General features: G+C 43.7%; 4 protein-coding genes across 9 annotated transcripts in view; 1 reads left to right on the top strand and 3 right to left on the bottom strand.

Moving 5' to 3' along the window:
* tai (basic helix-loop-helix family member taiman) overlaps positions 1–7,751 on the bottom strand; it is a 93,154-nt gene extending 85,403 nt beyond the window's left edge. Inside the window, exon 1 of the mRNA XM_015181495.2 lies at positions 6,999–7,751. The gene's annotated coding sequence lies outside the window, so the exon portion shown is untranslated. The remainder of the gene's footprint in view (positions 1–6,998) is intronic.
* Positions 7,752–8,438: 687 nt separating this feature from the next.
* LOC4816258 (coiled-coil domain-containing protein 43) lies at positions 8,439–9,559 on the top strand. The gene is made up of 3 exons (XM_001355805.4): positions 8,439–8,761; positions 8,835–9,056; positions 9,120–9,559. The coding sequence occupies exons 1-3, from the start codon at positions 8,600–8,602 to the stop codon at positions 9,360–9,362; spliced, it is 627 nt and encodes a 208-aa protein (XP_001355841.3). The 5' UTR covers positions 8,439–8,599; the 3' UTR covers positions 9,363–9,559.
* Positions 9,551–11,224, bottom strand: LOC4816215 (glutamic acid-rich protein). The gene is made up of 2 exons (XM_001355804.4): positions 10,175–11,224; positions 9,551–10,109 (listed from the first exon to the last, which is right to left on the bottom strand). The coding sequence occupies exons 1-2, from the start codon at positions 10,754–10,756 to the stop codon at positions 9,762–9,764; spliced, it is 930 nt and encodes a 309-aa protein (XP_001355840.4). The 5' UTR covers positions 10,757–11,224; the 3' UTR covers positions 9,551–9,761.
* A 666-nt stretch (positions 11,225–11,890) lies between these two features.
* Positions 11,891–20,944, bottom strand: part of LOC4816150 (uncharacterized) — a 38,869-nt gene continuing 29,815 nt past the window's right edge. For 3 of the 6 annotated variants that reach the window (XM_033379417.1, XM_033379419.1, XM_033379420.1), the window contains 6 exons: positions 20,725–20,831; positions 19,162–19,258; positions 14,405–14,542; positions 13,713–14,343; positions 12,994–13,656; positions 11,891–12,132 (listed from right to left, as the gene is read on the bottom strand). In XM_033379417.1, the coding sequence (XP_033235308.1) occupies positions 11,978–12,132; positions 12,994–13,656; positions 13,713–14,343; positions 14,405–14,542; positions 19,162–19,258; positions 20,725–20,831 (1,791 nt within the window). In that variant the 3' untranslated portion in view covers positions 11,891–11,977. Of the gene's footprint in view, positions 12,287–12,993; positions 13,657–13,712; positions 14,344–14,404; positions 14,543–19,161; positions 19,259–20,724; positions 20,832–20,944 lie in introns of all 6 variants that reach the window. The other 3 variants (XM_033379418.1, XM_015181494.2, XM_001355803.4) reach the window with 3 other exon arrangements.

Below are 20,944 nucleotides of genomic sequence, written 5' to 3'. Positions count from 1 at the left end.
TTGGCATTTCATAAATATTGACTTTCTTTCTATTTGCTTTGACCCCTCCCTCCCTCCGTGGCCCGCTCACACCTGGCTTTGTTTCTATTACCGTTTTTTCCATACGTTTTTTGTTTTCTGTTAATATTTTGTTCGTGCTGTTTGTTCTATAATATATGTATGTACATTTATTATTGTTCATATATCGCACGGGGTGTTTGTGGTGTATGCATTTCTTTTTGTATTCGTATTTGCCGTGTTCGCCGTTTTTCTGGGTTTTCTCTGTGTCTGCTCTCTCGGGGTTCGAGCTTTATATTTAACACATTTTCTGATATAGTATTTCGTATTTCTTTTGTCTTATTTGGATTCTATTTAATGCTGATGTCCACAGTTTCGACAGGTGTTGCAACCGTGAAATATAGTACACACATAAGATATGTAGAAAAAGTACTCTCTCGACTTCCACTACTCTTTTGCACTCTGAATAAGTTATGCGATTTGTTGCTAGTTCTATGCTCTACAAAAAACAATCTCGAAAAATGAAAGGGTCTTTTGGGTAGCTGGAAGTTCAAGGAGATTTTCTGAAGTGTTCTTTAATTAGAGTTAAGGAAGAAATTTCCACTGCCACTGCAACAACAACACCTCTGTGCCTGTACACAAGCGGCGACACGTGCTTTACATGTAAAATTGACAAGGCGACGGGGCGGAAGAGTGGGTGGAGGCGCGAGAGAGAGAGAGAGAGAGCGAGAGCCATGAGGCTATGTGTGAAAATGCAATATGAAGAGCCACAGCCGGGGGGGCCAGAGGGAGATGGGCAAGGCAACAGAGTGTGAGAGAGAGAGAGAGAGAGCTTCAGCTACTCTCGGTACTGCTACCTCGCAAACCGTGAAGCGACGGGGTGTATTGTTTTGGTGGGTTAAAATGTAACAAAACGAAAGAAAAGGCTTTCATTTGCAGATATTTTGTGTATGCAATGGCTATGCAATTTAAACCGTATTTAAGGCACATATTTTTGTGTTTATTTTTTCATCGTAGCATTACACTTAATATAAACAACAGTTTATGGGTATCCCCAATGTCGTAATGGATAATTTCGCCTTCATACTTGTTGTGTCTGCATTTATGGAATTTTTTATGAATGATGCAGCAGCAGCAGCGCAGCGCAGCAGCAGAGGCAGCGTCGGCAGAGAAGCTACAACAATTTGGCGTTGATGAAGTGCTGAAAGGCAGAACTGCAGTGGCTGTTGTTGTTGCGTCGTCAAGTCCTTCTTCGCAAGGTGTATTACATATAGGGTAAGGCAGTAGGCACCCCAGACCAATCCCTACCCAACGGCCACACCTTCCCATTAAATATACCCTTCTACGTCCTACGTACCTCACCTTCTCACACCTCGCTCTCTCTCTCGCTCTTGCTCTCGCTCTCTGCGCATTTGTTTATGAATTAATAAAATTTTAATTATGTTGCACAAATAATTGCTCACTTGTGCAGAAAAGCATATGGGAGGGGCAAGGAGGACGGAGGACGGAGCATGGTAACCAGGCAAATAATAAGAAAAACAAATGGGGAAAATGGAATATGGTAAACAAAACGATAACGGTAAATAGGAAATGCCCATAAAACCAGGTCCACAAAGTGCATTTTCATGAATAATTGATGCGAAATGTGTGGAGTGGAATGGAACGGAATGGAATGTGCTACCCGCATGGATAATTGGCACCTTTTTTTTTTATGTTTTTATTTTTGTATATGCATATTTATGGAATTTAATTAAAAGTTTTTCTGGGGCTTTGGCGCATTAAAAAATTACTACATTTAAAGGCTTAAAGCATAAAAAATAAAGAATAGATCCACATTTTTCCAATCCAAAATAATCCCGAAAGGCGCCTAACTTCACCAAACAAATTTGGCCACACAAAATGTGAAGAACCTTCAACTCTGAAAAAACAAAAAAACTGTCAAATGCAAAACCATGAAAATTCTGCGAACCGAAGGCATCAGGTGACTGACTGACGGAATGACTTCTCCCAAAAACACCCAAACACACACCAAGCCACATTATCCATCCATCCAACCATCCATCCATCCATCCATATACTCGTACTCGTACAAGTAGATACTTTTTCAAACCAATTTTTCTAAATGTTCTCACACAAAAAAGCCGTCCGCAAAATTATGTACAATGTCTTCAAATTACACGAGTCTTATCATTTATTAAAATTCAGGGGAATTTATTAAGTGAGAGAGCGAGAGAGAGAGAGAGAGCGCCTCCCGGTGGGGCGATGGGACAAAAGTCCCCCATAATATAATGTACATATTTAAATATATCGAATTTCCTCGAGTAAATATACAAACGAAAGCAAAAGCTAAACAGGAGGAGGCAGGGGGGAGAGTGGGGGAGGGGGAGGAAAGAGGAACCAAACCATATAAGAAACTATTTTATACCTAATGCCGTCGTGCCGAGAGGTTAAAGACATGCCACAAAAAACACACAAAAAGCAAAAACCATAACAACGGACAAAGACACGAAAAAGGGAAGGCTTCCTTTTCAGGGGGGGACGAAGTACTAGATGCCCTGATGGCAATGTTCCACAGGGCAGCATTTGTGGAATGGAACATTGATGCGCTGTATAAATTTCCCATAGGTGAAGGGACACGTTTTACGGCTGAAAATAACACAGGAAACCATACTTTGGATGAGTTTTAGTTTAAATATATTGATAAATACATCTGTTGAATGGTTGGTTCCTAAGGGTTCCAATTTGCTCTCTTTTTGCTGGCAGTTGCTTCCTTCTCTACGTTTACAAACCCTTCACCAAAATCACCACACCCGCTCTATCGGTGAGAGTATCAAGGGTATTCCTGGTAAAGCTCGAATCCTGTTTACTTCCTTTTTTGAGCTCAAAAGCTACCTAAGCAACGCCGCAACAGAACAGCAGACAGCAGAAGACAGAGCCACTAAATCTTCTATAGGCACAAGTTTTAGGAGATTCTTTTTTTGGGCAGCAGCAGCATCTCATGGATGGATGTGGGTATGTATCTGTGTATCTGTGCATCTGTGTGTGCTGTTATGTATATATTTTTTTTTTTTTCATATATCGTCTTGGTCGCTGATTTATTATTTACTTTATAAAAAATGTTCTCCTCCAAATCAAGTTTTGGGCGGGAGGATTGAGATATAGGGATGAGCGCAGCAGGAGAAGCGGGGTATCAAAATTTTGCTTAATTTGTGTCTGCCCCAAGGAGTGCCGGTGGAGGGGGCACCACAGCTTCTATCCATTAGACGGGAGGGCAGGGGAGGAGAAGCCGCTTCGACCGCTTCACGGAAATCTTGTTAAATTTCGCTTGATTGAATTTGCCTTGCATTTTGCGTCCCGAGCGGCGTTTCTTTCTTGAAATCTTCCTTCTTTCACATTTTTTATTCATTTTTATTTGTATATATCTTATATGCTTTAAATATTCTTGTATTTTGTCAATTTTTGACCACACACGGAACGAAATTTATCGAAAAGAGTGAAATGTTTCTCATGTAACATGGAAATTGAAATGGAAATTATTTTTTGTATCAATATTTCTATATACTGAACTCCTTTTTTTTTTCTTTGTGTACAACTTCCTCTCTATGTCCCTCTCTCTTTCTATTTATTTACCTCTTTAACCACAGAATTTATGGCAAGGAAATGAAATGCAGACAAGAAAAGGAAGTTGTCTGAAGGAAATCGAATTTGAGATTCCCTAACACGGGATTTCTAGCTTTGGAAGCAAGGAATGGAACATGTGCAAGCTTGGAACGTGGGAATAGAATAGGGATTCAACTAAAATTCATTTAAAACGTATTTTAATACTGAAAGCTTCATGGAATTCTATTTCTAATCCACTATTGCCTCTCTTATCCGCCTCTCAAGTGTTATTCCTCAAGATACTGCCGATTAGCCCACATTTCGAGAAGAGAAGCAAAAGCAAAAGCGTGTTAGCAGTTCTCAGAGGAAGCTGTGGCAGCAAAAGATGGTTGTTGCAGCAGGGCAGTAGCAGTGGCAATGGTAGTTGCTACCTGGGTGGAGTTCCATTGAAACCACTGGCGGTAATGGTAACGGGAGGAAAAACCGCAGAAAATTGCTATACATCTGCGAAGGAAAAGCCAGTGTTAAAGCATAAGCCATCGTGTAGATGAAAACTGGCTTTTTCCACACAATGAGATTTATTTATCGTGATTGTGCGCTTAATTGAAAATTGTTTGCGACTCAACAGAGAGAGAGAGAGGGCGAGAGAGAGCGCAACAGGAGGCAACGAGACGACTCCTGGCTTCCGTTCTGCGGGGCCATATATCACCGTGAACCCATCTTGGGTCTCCATCCTGACTAACGGTATTCCTAACACACATCTATTGACATACATTTTAGGGTCCGACTGTACTTGGCTCGTCTCCTCCTCGTCTTTGGCCCCCAAAAACAATTTGTCAACGACATGAGGCAATGATATAGCAGGAAAATACCAAGAAAAACTGTAGCCACTGTTCCGAGGGTAAATGAAAATGTCAGCAGCATCGGGCTTCAACAACGGCAACAACATCCCAATAGTTAAGTGGATACCGAGAGGGAGAGAGAGAGAGGGCGCCTCCTCGTGGCAGGAATGGAATCCATCAACCGCCCATGGTGTCATCGCATCGGCATCCAACTGGCAGCAGGCGAAACCAACGAAACCTTTTCAATCACATTATCCGATGGAATGCGACCCCAACAGAGCTGCTGGATATTATGGTATGGTATATGGCCTCTAACTAGCCTCGAGGGGGGGTCGTACTTAGCAGCTCTTTTCAAATAAAGGAGAACTCTTTTTCGCTAGGAGAAACATGTTGGCGAGTGCATGTTTCATTGGCAAATTTAAAAGGGAAAACACAGCCGAATTTAAAGTATAAATCTCAGAAAAGAAGAAAGAATATGTTAATATTAAGCTGAGGATCATATGGTGAGAATGTATCCGTTCACTTAGGGAACATTTTAGCACCGAATCAACATCACTCGCTGCAATTGACGAATGTGGAACAGTGGAAGCTAGTGGAACAGGAGTACAGGGGAGCTTCTTCTGTTCTGCTTCTCTGGGAAAAGTTTTTCTCAACTTAAATCTGGAATTTCCCACTCCTCCCATCCGTAAATCCCCCAAAACCACCAACATGTGATTGGAATACAAAACTAACATGTATTTTTCAGTTACCGCAATGCGAATCACCGTCAGCGACAGCCGCCCACACGCATGTCCCTATAGAGATCCGTACAGCCCTGTAATCCTCCCGCATTATTTCGTTCTGTGGCACACGCTCCACGCTCCACGCGGTGGGTGGTCTCGGTCGGAAAATTCCATCAGCTACAAGAATAGAAAGTACTTTACAGGATAAGCGCCCCGTGGCATCCTTGACAAGCCCCCGCTCTGTATCATCCGCTCTGCCCCCCCGTTGTTGTTGAATGTTGTATTTGTGGCATACATATTGCACCATCCAATCCACAGCCTTATTCCTCCCCCCACAAAAGGATTCCTATCGTATTCGTATTCGTATTGTTTCTCTGTTTTGGACTTGTTGCACGGTCTGCAGTTGAAATCAATTTGCAACTCCTTCCACTCGAAATTTCACACAATTAGAGCCAAGAAATCAGGTTGATGGGGCAAGCAGGCCATTAACGGAATCCTACGCATAAACAGCGGCCAGGAAAATACACCGATTTTATGGGCGAGGGCGTGCCCCAAGATGGTAGTTGAAGGGAGAGCCGTAAAAATCGAAAGAACCCAGAGACCAGAGGCCAGAGGAAGGAGCCCTCTCTGCACAGTGGTTCAGGGACTGTTCAATGGAGAACTGAAAACAGAACAGATAGAATAGAGTGGGAAGGAAGGGCCTGAAAGTACGTCATGATTAACTCTTTTCAAATCAAATTTCATTCGCTTATCTACAGCCCCTGTCACACTGTATCTCTCCCCCGAATGAGCAATGAACAGTGTGAATTTTATGAGCTCTCTGAACGTTAAATGGTTCCCCAATTTAATGACGAATGCAACACGTCGAAGAGGAACCCTCAAGGAGAAGCATTCCCCATTAAAAAAAGCGTAAATGAAGCCACGAATATTCATACTTTTCCGGTTTTCACATTTCCACTAGGATTCGCTCTGCACACCCGTTCCTTTGGAGAGTGTCGTCTGCCTTCTGCTTGCGTCAATTACTTAATTTTAATGGCCTTTATTATGCCACAAGCACAAATACCTCCTCTCCTCTCCCGCACACATGAGTGTGCCGCACGGAGATTGGAAAGTGTAAAACGCTTCCATTTACAAGCTCATAAACAGCGTCGCTGCTGCATCGTTGTGGGCCATTAAAAAACAGTCAACAAAACTCAAGTTCTCGCTTGAAGAGTAAGGGCAAGGGCTAAGAATGTACTAAGAAAATATTAAGGCAGAGAAACGGGGAGAATTCCTTAAGAAGAATGCGATTCAAGAGCTTAATTTCATTATTCTGTGATGCCTTTAACATTCTGCTCAGATTCGTCATAATCCATGTAAAGTTTACAGAGCAGAGTAACCGATTTGCACATGAGCTTTTGTCGATCGCCCTTCCCGTACTTGCTCGTAATTCCTCTCTGAGAGAGTTTTGCCTGTTCCTCAAGTCTTCAAGTTTTTACTGTAAAACCAAGGTACATTTTTTCAAGGTAAAACAGCGCTCTTACGATCAGGGTCTATTTTGTTTTTCCTCTCAAAGAAAATACTCAAATAGAATTCTACTGAAATAAATGACTAAGAAATCAATATGAAGCTCCTATCTTCTATTATTTTTCCAAGCATGAGCCGGCTCTACAGCACCACCTCTCCCCCTGTATAAATTACACCTTGAGCACAACTGCTTAATTTACAAAAGAGCGAGAGCGACAGAGTATCATTTACTGTAATTCTCGCCTTTTGCTTGTACGAAACTGATAAGAATTCCAAATGCGCTGCCAATTGGCAGACCCTGCCAAACCCCCAAAATCACTATAAAACTCACCTTTTAGTGTATTCAAAAAAAAAAACAAAAACCCTCCTCCACCAAATAACGCTTTTGTTTTGGGGAGGTGTTTTTAGGGTCTTTGCCGAAAGCCGTCTTGTGATTACACACACACACCACTATACAAATGCATGATTGTATGTATGTTCCACTTGTTGCCAACTGCGCGTTTTGTTGCTGGAATCTCGAGTGTCCATGCGTGTGTGTGTGTGTGTGAATGCGTGCGTCTGTGAAGTGGTTTTTTTTGTTTATAACGGCGTCTGCCAGTGCAACAAATAAACAAAAGACGAAGGCGACGACAGCAAACGGCGACAGAGCGACGACGTCAACGCAGGTGTCGCAGACGTGTGACGTATCGAGGGGGAGCGGCGGGGGCCGCGAAATATTACAGCGCGACAAACATGACGTGAAACACAAGAGAGGGGGCAAAGGAAAGGCGCGTACGAACACTGAAGCAGCGACAGAGAAACACACTCACGCACAAAAACGCAAGAACCGTAAGAAACAGCTTAACGTAATAAACATTTGCAATTGTTTAACAGAACAATTGAACGATAGAATACACTTTCCCGCTGTTCAATTCAAGCACAAAATGTCGAGAAACTAACACAGAACCGAAGGGGGATTAATTATGCACGAGGCATTGTTTTATTAAACACAAAATTAATAAATTAAATTTTGTTGGAGCGCGTTGGAATATAAAATATACGGTCTGACGCTCTGAAATATACCAAAACATACCGTCTCATTTTCAAAATATACCGTAAATATACTGACGAATTTGTATTCATTGTTCCATTGTATTCCTCGCTATTTATCTTCGGTTGCTTATAACTAGTTAGCTAGGGCCCTCAGTTCGCAATAAATAATTTGATCCTATTGACGAATCACTTTCTACAAGATTGGCTAACTTATAGCTCTCATTTATATTGAATTCTTTATAAAATAAGGCTTAGCCAAAAAGTCAGCAACAACTATATTATTCTTTTTACATGGCAACTACACACTGACTACATTTTTCCTACATATTAACTACATGTGTGTGATCGTTTGTTGACAAGTTTGGAATTTTTTTTGTATAAGCCCCATGGAAGCGCCAGTGTGAAAACCTTCGCTATCCACTTTTTGACATGAATTTTTTCACGAAATGGCATTTCTACACTATTTCTACATTGGTGCATTGGCCAAGAGGGTTAGTTAATCTTAAAAAATACTCGAAATTACTTAATTAAAAGTGTGTGTGAGCTAGATATGGTGGTAAGAAACCCTCTCATTTTCGAAATATACAGATAAAGAAACGACCTTAGTCATTAGATTTTATCTTTCATCTTCAATTAACAGAACGCCCACGATATCTTTCACCTGAACTGCGCTAAAATTCTTCATATACATTTCTGGTGTAACATTCAGTTAACAGTAACAGTTAACAGTACAGAAACATCTGTTTGCTGACGGCATGTAACAACACTGCCCCACACGTTCCACGCCGAAAATCTACATTTTACTGCCATTTGTGGCTGAATTTTTCGCTGGCTGGAGATTTTGGTACGTAGCAACTGGATTTAAACTGAATCATCGAATACGCCTGGCTGGAGTCCACTATGAGCGCCAGCGAAGAGTTCCAGGGCTGGCTCAACGAGCAGCTGCGCCAGCTCAACACAGACGAGGGGGTCTTTGGCTCGTACATTGTGGGCATACTCGAAGGCGAGGAGTCGGACGAGGAGAAGGCTGAGGGTCTCGAGGGAATCCTCAGCGAAACCGGGGTGAGTTCTTTCCATTTGCCATGAATTCAAGCCTGCTAATTGCTAATTGCATTATTCCCCCGTCCCCCAAAAGTCTGCCAACATTGACGATCTGGTGGCCACCATAATGCAAAAATGGCTTCACAGCCATCCCAGCACCGACGAGCCGCCCAAGAAGGGCCTGGACATTGATGTGAACGCTCAGCTGGCCAAGCTGCTGGCCCAACAGAAGCTGCAGCAACCCGCCGCCAAAGAGCGCGAATACACCGAAGAGGAACGCCGCATCAAGAAGCAGATTCTGGCGCAGTATTCAGAGGTTTTCGCCAACGAATCGAAGCCATGCCATAAGCAAGTCCTTAACCTGTGCTTTGCCTTTCAGACTGCCGTTCCTGGGGATGACGATGAGCAGTCGGAGGCGGAGAGCGATGATGACAGCGGCGGTGTGGCCCGCAACACAAACAAGTCCGATGTTCAGGCTCTGGCCAAGGAGAAGCGGGAGCAGGCGCGCCTGGACAGTGCGGCCAAGAAGCTCAAAGACAAGGAGGATCGCGAGAAGCAGAAACAGCTGCGCGAGGAGAAGAAGGAGAAGCGCAAGACCGTCAAGGGAGAGCGCCGTCGGTAGCCCGCCACAATCCGATCCCCGAAATCATAGTTCTGTGCAAATTGCCAATGCAGCAGCAGCTCCCCCCACACCGAGAGAGAGAAAGAGAGAGGGAAGCAGGAGTCTCCTCTAGATACTACACATATATCTGTACATTATATATACACTAACCGACTTTGACATTGTATTGCAATTGAAACGCCAAAGTTTTGAATGGATATTTTTAAAATGTCTTTCTTTTTCGGTTTTCTTCAATTAATTTACTAAATTAAATTAAAAGTTGTCTCAAAGTAGCAGCCAGATGCTTGGGAATTCTCGATCTCTAATGCTAACTTGGCCAACTATTTACGATTAATCTCGGCTGAGAATCTCAAATGTTCTCTCGCTGTATATACTGTATAGTAGGATTATTTGTTTGATTTATGGATCTGTTTCATCGGTATGATCTTGGCCTTCGTCCTCGGCTTCCTCCTCCTCGTCGAGGGCTTCGTCTTCCTCCTCATCCTCCTCCAGATCTGGCACTGGCTCTGACTCTGGCTCCAGCTCGGGGTCCTCGGGATTTCCTTCATCTTCTTCGTCGTCGTCATCAGCACCAGGTGGAGCAGCCTCCTCATCCGGGTCCTCCTTATCCTGCTCCTCGAGCAACTCCTGGGATACCTTCATAATGCCCTCCAGATCGTGCAGCTTGAACCGTCGATTGTTGGGGTCCAAGCAGTTGGCCTTCACCTCCAAGTAGTCGCCAATTTGCTGCTCATCCCAGCTGGAATACTGCACAGGCATGAGAAATGCAAGAGATTACACCGTATCCGTATGGATAGTCCGCAGAGACTTACCACCGAGCTGGAAGTGAAGAGCAGCTGCTCCTCGCCGGGCTCCGACTTTACTCTGAGAAACTTCTGCAGGAGACTCGCCTGCACATCCTTGCGCCACAGGCAGAGGCGAGTGTTCTTCATCCAATCCTTGTCGAGGAGGTCAGCCTTCTTCATCAGCAGATCCACCTGGTGGAGCTTCACGAACTGCTTCTTCGGGGGCAGACTCTGCGGCCGCTTCGAGGTGCTGGCCAGTGGATACTCAAAGTCCTCGTCGCTGGGATCCGTTTCTAGGTCATCGTCGTCGTCGTCGTCGGATTCGTCGTCGCTGTCCACCTTCGAGTGGCGACGCTTGGCCTTGGCGGCCGTTCCAGCAGCCTTTCTCTTGCGACCGCCCTCACCGCCGCCTGGTCCCCCGCTTGCACCTGCAGCTCCACCTGCACCCGAACCTCCAGCAATGGCTACGCCGATACGTGGCTGCTTTGGTGGCCGCTTCTTGGTGGGTCGCCAGTCCTCCTCCGAGTCGGAATCGTCGTCTGGACTGTAGTCCTCCTCTTCGTCGCTCTCCACAAATGTGGTGGTCACCAGCTCGGTGCGACTTCGCATTCTTTAGCGCCCACTGCGGATTTTCTCTATCCCCTGATTCTGATTCTGTTTCTGATGCTGTTGCTGTTGCTCCTGTTGCCGAGGTCGAGGTTTTGAGGTTTTTAGCTCTCCTAAGGCGGTCCTGCGCTCCTGCTGCTGCTGCTGCTGCTGTTGCAGCCACTTGTGCTGCTGAATGCGTCCCAAAGCTGAATGAAAATTTTATTGTTGACTCCGAAAAGCTAATTTCCACACACACACACATCTATTGGGGGCGCTCTCTCCCACACGGAGTCGTGTCGCTCTCTCCTTGGATTCCTTGGTGTATCCTTTGGGGGTGCTTTTGATTTCGCGCTTTCGCATTCTCAATCCGTTTTCTGTCTCTCTCTCTAACAGTATGCTTTTCCCGCGTTCGCAGGGTTGCATCTCGCGAGGCACAGGGTTGAATTTTACTGAATAATTCGTTCCTTTTGACTTTCTTTGAACAAATTTAATGATTAGTAGCTAATTTTTTTGAGAATTAATGTCACCAAAGAACTAGCGTTTAACATGGCACCAGACATGGCCAAAACTTCAACTTTGGGTCGCTATATCTTCAGGTATATCCACGAAACCAAAACCTTGTGAAAGGTCGTACATTTCTCTTTAAAATCCATTCAATTTTTGTGGTTATCTGCTCTATAGAGGCCGATACAAGTTAAAAAAGTAACCAAATAGCGGTTTTTAAATTTTTAAAACGATTTTGGGGGTATTATTGCAAATTTTAGGTATGTATGCATTAGGAAGTGATCTATTCATCCAGGCCAGCATTGTAATATTTGCCTCGTGAAAAGTACAAAATGTTTATTATTTTATGATCCACCTGGATCACACTCCACAAGTAAGTTCAACAGTAATTGTATTCTATTTTTTTATTATTATATTTCCTTTGTCATCCGATTGCTCCATTAGCAGGGGCACATTTTCAACGGAGACGTAAGAAAAACAAGCGATTATGGTTTCTTATTTGTTTTAGAATATATATTTTATTTAAACATTTACGTAAAGCTGGACATTGGAGCACACATACACTAAGAGTCTACTTATTTAATATCTACTATCTTCGTTGACGTATTCTCTATGCAAATTTCTAATTTCATTTACTCATGACTGGTTTCGTCTACATCTACTCCACAAGTGCTTATCTATCATCTATTCGGAATGGTCTTCATCTCAGTCATCATCCATCCCTTAGACCTGCAAACGCTATACACGCGTCGGTGTCCCATAGATGGATCCAGCTCCGAGTCCGCTACCGGGATTATTCCGCCTCTGGGCGAGCGGCGAGGCTGGCTGGACGGCCGACGGTCCGTTGTTGTTGTTCAGCAGGCGACGCTGCTGACTGTCCGAGTAGGCGCGCTCTATAATTATATATTTGTATATATACATATACATATACCGATATATCTCCCGATCTTGTCTCATGCACTAAGGAGTGTTTTCTGTGTGTGTAAAGCATGCACTTTTTCTTACATTTTTTTTTTCTCTTGGTTTACCACATATTTTCCGTTTCTTCTTTAAATTGTTAACATGCAAAAAGGAAAATTACAAAAAAAAATAATATAAATATATATTCGATAAGACTGGAGTTGAATATGGTGCTGGGCTGGGGGTTATCTGCGTTAAATGATTAAATGTTCGATGATTTGTTTTACTCGCTGTTAGTCTGTCCCACGACTTAGTCCCGGCTGTGATTCTGATACTGCGACCGTGGGGCATTGCTGCATGACGCGCGACACTTTTAACCGAAATTTTATAAAAATTCTCTTGAAGACTCGTAGATTGTCAACCTTTGTAGGTCGAATGTTAGTTGGCTTGAGCGAAATTTTGTAAAGCAATGTAAAAACGAGTTGGCGCCGAGGTGCACTGCCGTATGACGCGTAACACGAAACCGAAATGTTTAGAGAGGTCTAAACGGAATTTCGGATGATTGGCCGTTCTTTTTTATATTTTATAGTAAGGAAATAAAAATCAGTGCCGAGGGGCACTGCCACATAACATGCGCGACACGTATACCAGAGAGGAGAGAATAAATGCTTCCTATTCCAGCTAATATGCCCAGAAACGTAACGAAATGCTTAATGGAATGATGTGTGTTCCGTGTTTTGTAATGCTTAAGATGTCAAATCATAACCAAAGTGGAAAGCATGCCAGATGAGATGGGGAGTTATGAGAGGAGTGCAATCAGAGCCATGTGGCGATGGGGAAACCGATGCACCTACCTCGAAACTTCAGGCCCTGCGCCTCGTTGATGATGGCCGCCAAGGCCGGGTGCTGGTATCGTTCCCGGAATATGGCCGAGCCATTGGTGTTTCCATTCAACGCAGCACCATTTCCATTGCCATTGCCGTGGAGGTGCTGCTGCTGATGTTGCATCATCAGAAGCTTATGCTGCGGCGTATGCTGGGGCGTTAGTGATGTGGGGGGTGTGGCATTGCCGTTTTTGTAGTAACGATTCTGGTTGGGATCGTAGGAGGCCTGCTGCTGGAGCTGCTGTTGGGGCTGAAGCTGCTGTTCGTGGTTCTGGTTCAAGCGATTGGCCATCTTGATGGAGGCGCAGCGCTCCTCCTCGTTGTTGCGCATCTTCAGGATGCGCTGGTCCTGCACGGAGTACCGCGATCCGTTCAGGGCATTCAGCTGGTTGAGATTGCTGACCTGGCTGCTCAGCTTCTTGCCCCGAAAGCTGCCTGCGGGCGAGCCATTGTTCAGCAGAGTGCCGCGCGAGGAGCTGCCGTTCGTCTCGGTGCTGTCGCGAGACGCCTCCCGATAGCTGGACGGACGATGCGTGGACGGTGGCGTATCCAAGCCGCTGTCATGGGCCGAGCAGTCCAGTTCGATTTTGCTGGGGGCACAGCCTCCTCCACCCGTGGGGAGCATGGGTTGAACTAAAAACAGACCACGGATAAGTTGGTTGCTTCCTCAAATGATGCGAGAGACTCACCTGAGTGCCGCATGTCGGTGGGCGCTCGGGGCTTGCGGTACAGCCAGTCCCTGTCCAGCTCGTTGCCGTTGTCCGGAGTGGCGCTCACGCCGCGGAAGAGCCTGGGACGTCGGAGTTGGACCTCCGCCTCTTCGGTCTCCTCGTCGACCACCTGATTGCTGCCGAAGCTGCTGTTGATGAAGATGCGCCTGGGCGACCCGTACAGGGCTCCTCCCTGCGTGAAGCTGTTCTGGGCGGAGGCATAGCCGTTGGAGTAGCGGCTGAGATTCGCGTTGCTGTGATGGGGGATCTTCTGGGGCGTCGAGTGGTTAGTGCTAATGCCGCTCAAGTGGTGGTTGTGGTTCTCGTTGTTCAAGGCGCTCAGATCCGGCACCGAATCGGAGAAGAGGAAGGGATTGGCGCCGCCATAGCCGTTCAGGCTGCCGGCTCCGATCTTGTGGCGTGCCAGGCCGCCGCCCGTTCCGTTCGTCATCAGCCAGTCGTCCAGGGCACTCGAGTAGGTGCCTCCCAGGCCGAAGTGCTGGAACTGCAGCGAGGCGTGCGACACGGGGGCAGCCAGAGAGGCTCTCGACCGCGGTCCCTGGGCAATCTTCAAAGCTCGTCGACGCTCCTTGGAGGTCATAGTGCATTCCTATAATGTGTTTTGGTTAGTTGTTTAAATCGGAATTGTATTTTATTCAGGGTCTACATACCTCCAAAAGCTCGAACCAGTCTTCGAGGCCATCGTCGCAGCGCAAGAGCACCCGACCCTCGCGTCCCAGCAACAGTCCAATGGCGCTATACGAGCGCCGATTCAGCCACTCCACCTTCTCGACATCCACCAGCTTGACCTGAGGAAAAACGCCACAGAAGAACAATGGAAATCGTTAGATAAACAAGTTAAAGGTTAAAACTAAAAACCAAAAGAGATGTTCGGCTTGCCCTCCCCTCAGTGGGGGTCTGGGAGAATGCATTTTTCAATGGAATTACTCGTAGGGGTGTGAATGGGGTCTCTGGGGGTTTAAAACAGATAAAGGAACCGCCCGAGAATTCTTTTTTTCAGTATGAAAACTGATTTCTGATAGGAACACATGTTGATATTTCCAAGAGTTGAAAAAAGACTTTGACTATAGAATAGAATCACAAAGCAAATATGTATATAAAGAGTGAGCGAGAAAAAAAACCGAAATTTTTGGTCCAACACAGTAAAAAAGGCGACCAATCTTGGGTTAGACTGGAATGTATGGGTTTTCTCACTCAGAGCTATAGTTTCCTAGCTTCCCAGTCCCCTCTTCCAGTGTGGCTTAGCAGTAGGACTATTTTAATCCGTAAAAACTTTATGGAATCTACAGAATTCAGCTTAAAAGTTCATTCTTTAGAGAAGCAAAGCAAACTTCTGTATTTTCTACCACAAAACTTTTCCGCTCTCCAAACACTTTCCCATTTTCCCCACTATATATATGTACATCCATATTAGAACCCTAGTATAAATTGCAGCTCAATTATTTGTAGGAACAAGAACTTTATGCCCTAACAACAATGCAACAATTAAGTGTCGCTCTCTTTTCTTTTTTTTTTTTGCATTTTGAAACTCGGTTAAAAGTCATTAGGCCATGAGGCCTGCTGTGCTCTTCCATGGGTCTATGTCCCTCTCCCTTTGGGAACAACTTTTTTACATGTAGAACTTTTTATTGAACTTATTTGTATGTTTTTTATGAGTTAAACTTTAAGTTTGCCACTGATTCTCCCCTTCTCGATGTTCTACCGAGTATTATGGCCAAGAACTATGCGGAGGCCATTAGGCAAATATGTCAGCAGCACCAGAAGCAGCATCTGAGGCAGCCCCAGCAAAAGCACCAGCAGCGTGTGGCAATTAGCCAAGTTATGCGGCCTCTCTTTTCTTCCTTTCAGTATTTCTTTGCTTCTTTCTCATTTTCTCTCCTCTTCTAATGGCCAGCATAATTAAGTTCTTTAAGCACTATAGAAGGGGGGTGTTCTGTCGGGGGTCTGGCCACTTTTTATGATGGAATATGGCATCAAGTTGGGGCCAAAACGATTGCTCTTACGAGTGATTCGTGGGATTTGTTCATGTCACGATCAAAAGGCACCGAAATGGGAGCTCCCGTTGGGGAGTAATATTCCAAAAATCTGGCGTGGGCGAAGACAGCCAAGAAATACATCAAATTGTAATATTTATGATATTCTAAAAATTACAGCATCTTTCGATGGGGAGGAGAGAACGATAAAAATAGACTTGAAGACACGAAAATTAAAGACTGAAAATTGGGGAAAATAAAGGGGCTTTCAGGGCAAGAATTTCCAACGTTTAAGAGGATTTTCACAATCTTTTCCAACCGCTTTTCAACCTGCACTTTCTCCAGTCCCTCTCACTTGACCTTTGTTTTCCCTTTCCCAAAAACTCTGACCTCACTCTCCACACGCAAATCCATACCCACAATCGATGGTGGTTGAATATTTTCCGCTTTACTTTCGGTTAACAAATCACCAACGTTCAAGGTCGTCATTGATCTGTTATTTCGTTGTTGTGTTATTATAAATTATTGATATTTATGAGATTTTATGAACAAATTCCATTGTTGCTGCCTGGGCCTGTGTATTTTGACACATTTAATGGCATGAGCTGTCAAAACGAACACAAAAGCTCAACTCAATGTTGGGCACTGGATTTTGACATTGCATTATTGGAAAGAAACATTTTGTAGTGTTTTATGAAAGTATATGCTGGGGGGAGGAGTTATGAGAGGTACAGATAGGGGTATTTTATTGGACAAATGCTTCAGACGAACCCAATCATCAGAGGAGTAGATTTATGTGACTTTTATGGATGTGCTCCTTCCTAATTAATTTTGATTGATTATCCTCATAATTAATAATCATTTCATGTAGCTATGGCCCAGCTCTCCCCATTGATTATCTTTTAATTATGTGCTGTACACATTTTATACATGATTAAACACTTGGCAGCCTTCGCAGGGCAGCCGAGCCAGCGAAGGTCCTTCAGTGCAACCCAATTAATATTGCTCATTAATGCTGGAAACAGGTGCAAAAAAGTGCATTTCCCCAGGCATCCTTTGGGGCCCCCTCTAGTCGCCCTCCCACCTCCAACCAGCATGAATGCGGATGAAAATCAATATTGATTTCAATCACTGTCAAAGTGCAAAGAGCTGCAAAATTCTCAGCAAAAGAAGAAAACTCACATCCGACCCTGCAGGCAGGAGGCAGACATACATACATATCTCTCATTCCCCCCCATCACCACTCTTTCCCCCATTCATCACCTGTAATTATTCTCGATTGATTTCCCTCGACAATCAGCCCAGCAGCACACAAATTCTGTTTCATCTCCCAGACAGAGAGGGACGATGAAAATGGTTTGAAACTGTATGCAAAAATCAAATTAAATAATTAGACAGAAACAGTCCGTCGCCTTTCTCCCTCCCTCCAATGCCTAATTGATTAAGTTGATTATATTGACAATATTGAGATATTGAATCATTGTAGTGTCAATAAAACATCAATGAACACGCGAAAACAAAGAAAAAACCAAAAAGAAAAGATAAAATGAGATGCCGCCGCCTTCGCTGGTGTGTCTCCTAATGAAGCAACAAGCATTTCTTCAGTGCTATCTCTGTCTACTGTCTACCCCTATCTCTGTCACGCCATCTCTTTCCTCTGCTCATGGTTGGTGTCTTTGCTAAGGCGTGTGGCTCGGGCGTCTGTGCGTGTGGGTGGGTGTCTTTGATGTTTCGTTGACCATTTTTGGTGGCATTTATTTTTGGTCTTCAATTTGAAGGTCATTTAGGTGTAGTTTATGGGTCTTTAAAGATTTTCGATTAATAATATATGTAAATCTAATGATCCGAATGGTTTCAGACTAGAAATAGGTATTTTATAGCTATAATTTTGCCCAAAGATGGGGGACTTTTTAAACATTATAAACAAGGAGCCAAGGATTCGTTTTGATCGCACTTTTGATAGGTTCCCTTTTGAAAGAATATTTTTCGGCACATATTCATTGCCAACAAATTCATTCCGCCTTTAAGATCTGCCTAATTTCTTTATAAATATATTTCCCCGCGCATTAAACAAGTTAATCTCCCGCATGGGGCGTCGTTCCACCTGTCATTATTTTTTGCCCCTCCCGCCCTCCACCTTCCATCGACTTTTATTTACTTTGGAAAATTGCCCGCACAGCAACACAGGGTACATTTTTCAGTTGAAAACAACAACAAATAAAGTGTATTTTAATTTAAAATTAAACAACCTGCTGGCGGAATGTATTGACAATGCTTTTAAGAGAGATTTTAGCGGAACAGTGCCAACAAAAAGGAAAAACAGCACAAATTTTAAACAAAAATACAATTAAATTCAGCAAAAAGTTCAGCATAGAGAGAGAGAGAGAGAGAGAGGGGGGGAGAGGGAAAAGTAATTTTCCCATGATCTCTTTGCGAATGGCGTGGCGTTTGCTTTTGTTGCATTTTTATGTGCATTTTCCTTATTTGTTTAAGCAGCAGAAAACAACAGAAAAAACAGCAACGACAACAACAACGACAAAAGCTGGCAGCCTCTGAGGCTGCTGAGGCAATGAACAATTCCATTGCAAATCGTGTTTCAGATACCCTAACATAGCGTATATCCACTGAAACAAGGATTTGGAATTACCATCAAATGTTGGGAAAATTCTATAATCTTCTTAAAATTAGATTTGGGTATCCTCCGGTGAGAGCATACAATTTTCCACTTTTCTCCTCTCAATTTTCCACTCCACTTTTGTTGTGTTTTCTTGCATTTGTTGTTCCTGTTTGTGTTTGGCCCGTAGTCTTTTTCTCGTATTTACTCTCTTTTCATGTAAAAGTTGTGTGTGGGGGGTGGGGGAGGCGTAATGGTTTAATGGAGGAGCACCGCCCCCGAAGCAAGGGTGGGCGGGGGGTGGTCTAGAGCGCACATAGTTGTTGGCCAAATTAACATGCAGCAGATGCAAGTTTTAGCCAATTAGTTGCATCTTCCGAGAAGAGCTAAAGTTTTTCTTTACGTTTCCTCAGTTTCTGCGATAGTTTTCCACGGATTTCCATGGAACTGATTGCCCATCAATACGGGACGGCATAGATAGATCTTTCAGCTGTATCTCAATGGCAAAACGTGACAATGCCCGGCATTGTCAACCGCAAAAAGACTTCATTTATAAGCAATGAACGAAGGTGTGTCCCCCAGTCATGCATCTATCGTATCTGTTCCCCAGAGAGCAGGTTATAGGAGTATTCAGGGGGCTACATAAATCTCTCCCTCTCGCTGGCTGGCTGGCAATAGAATTTTGCACAATGCGCAGTAAATAAAAAAAAGTTTTGCTCCCCCCACCCGCCATAAAGAATGACTGAGAAAAAGTTAAAGGTGGTTTATGTGTAATTCTAAAAAATATCTACATATATATAAACTATTTTCATGGACTTACCTTAAATATAAATTGTCCCATATCGGAGGCACGTTCATTGGCCGATCCCGAGGCCCTCTTGAAGCAATGCAAGTAGTCACGAGTGAGCACAAAGTATCTGCAAGATACAACGCAAAAAAGATGGTCACAAAAACCATTCACGACGTCTCGATTGACCTTTAAATGTACGAATATATCTGCCCAGCAAATCTCCAGTTAAAGGTCAACATTCAACACCATTTTAAAGTACTTTCTATATATAATGTTTACTTGTGTATATCTCTCTAGCGTTTGTTATTAATAAATCATAAATCATGCGTCACAGCAAAAAGGGAAAATGAATCACAAAATCATGTAAAAAAATAAAAAAAAAGGAAATCCTCTGGCCAGAGTGCCTTCGATTTTATGACCTCCCTAAGACGATAATAATAATATTTGATTTTGATTTTATCGCTTGCCGTTTTGCGGCTATGAAAATCGGTTTTTTTTAATGTGATTCTGCATTTGAGAACATCATATACAATATATATCTGGGAGTGACTTGGTTCTCAGGCTTTAAATTTGTTTTGGGGTTTGGTTTCCAGTTAATCGCTCACTTCCCCGATGCCGGATAGCTCTCTGCTTATCAACGTGGTCAAAAGCAAATTGGTGCTAGCAAATTGCTGGCCAAGAGGTAAACGGTTTGTTGTTTTGCTCCGATGGGTGGGTGCCTGGGCTTCCATTCCCTTTGGTAAACATTGTCTGCGGCTAATGATCATTCGACTGGCATAATGGTTGCGGAGATCTAAGCCAGAGATGAGCGAGAACTTAAACACTGGAAACTGTTTGTTGGGGGTTTCTGATTCTCAGAATGTTTGCGTAATAATTTCAAAGGAATTCAAGTGAAGAAACAGCTTTATTTTATAGAAAATACAAATCTATTTAGTGCGAATATTTGTATCCCACTTTTTACTGATTTCTGCTTATCAACAGTGAGTTCTCGAGCATTTAACCATTAGCAAAACATTAAAAACATTATATTTTCATATATTCCCAAACATAAAAATCAAATTATAAGCCGGGGCTTAGTTGGTGTCATTAAATGTCAATTAAAACGGCCTGGATAAACGGCTACGCGGCAACACGGATATATGTACAATATATGTATATATTTCAAAGAGTTCAAAGAGCAAAAGCTGAAAAGCCAAACGTAAATACCGAAATTGCATTGAAACATAATTAAATTTCAATTAAATAAAGCGCGAGCGGGGACACAGGACACACAAAAGAGCCGTCATACAGGAGAGAGAGGGAGAGGGAGAGAGAGCACCCTCCCACTCCCACCAATTGGCATATTATCTGGCAGGGTACAAGTACGTTCCAGCATTCAGCGCCACTGTCAATTATGGCCTTTTTTGCAATTAACAATCCTCCCAGAGGTTGTGGAAATATTTTTGCATATTTCTGAGGGCTCCCTGCGAGTCCTGGCTGCTGCTGTCTGGCTGCTGCTGCTGCTCCTGCACCCCGAGTGCAGATTGCGGTGGAGGTAAATTTAAAAGCGCTTAACATTTACGCGAACCGAACCGAACCCTTTCCCGTACTCACCTCTCCTTCCAGCGGGAGAACAGACGATCCCTTTGCTGCCACAGGAGTCCTCGCTTAATGGGTCCCGTCATGGAGGCCACCGGAATGCGTCCTGCCAGCAAGGATTGCTGCAAAAGCACGAGATAGATAGACAGAAGGGGGGTTGCATGAAATTGTTGCTGATTGTGCATACTTTTTGATTTAATTATGGAAATAAAATGCTATATAGTATATGTATTTA

Source organism: Drosophila pseudoobscura, chromosome 4 (genome assembly GCF_009870125.1).
Source record: "Drosophila pseudoobscura strain MV-25-SWS-2005 chromosome 4, UCI_Dpse_MV25, whole genome shotgun sequence".
Classification (NCBI taxonomy): domain Eukaryota; kingdom Metazoa; phylum Arthropoda; class Insecta; order Diptera; family Drosophilidae; genus Drosophila; species Drosophila pseudoobscura.
This window is presented reverse-complemented; position numbering and strand designations above follow the sequence as displayed.

Excerpts from the sequence above, each read along its gene's own strand:
- LOC4816215 (XM_001355804.4), bottom strand. The coding sequence starts at position 10,756 with ATGCGAAGTCGCACCGAGCTGGTGACCACCACATTTGTGGAGAGCGAC. Across the intron at positions 10,110-10,174 it reads TCTTCACTTCCAGCTCGGTG|TATTCCAGCTGGGATGAGCA; the intron begins GTAAGTCTCTGC and ends ATGCCTGTGCAG.
- LOC4816258 (XM_001355805.4), top strand. The coding sequence starts at position 8,600 with ATGAGCGCCAGCGAAGAGTTCCAGGGCTGGCTCAACGAGCAGCTGCGC. Across the intron at positions 8,762-8,834 it reads GAATCCTCAGCGAAACCGGG|TCTGCCAACATTGACGATCT; the intron begins GTGAGTTCTTTC and ends GTCCCCCAAAAG. Across the intron at positions 9,057-9,119 it reads TTCTGGCGCAGTATTCAGAG|ACTGCCGTTCCTGGGGATGA; the intron begins GTTTTCGCCAAC and ends TTTGCCTTTCAG.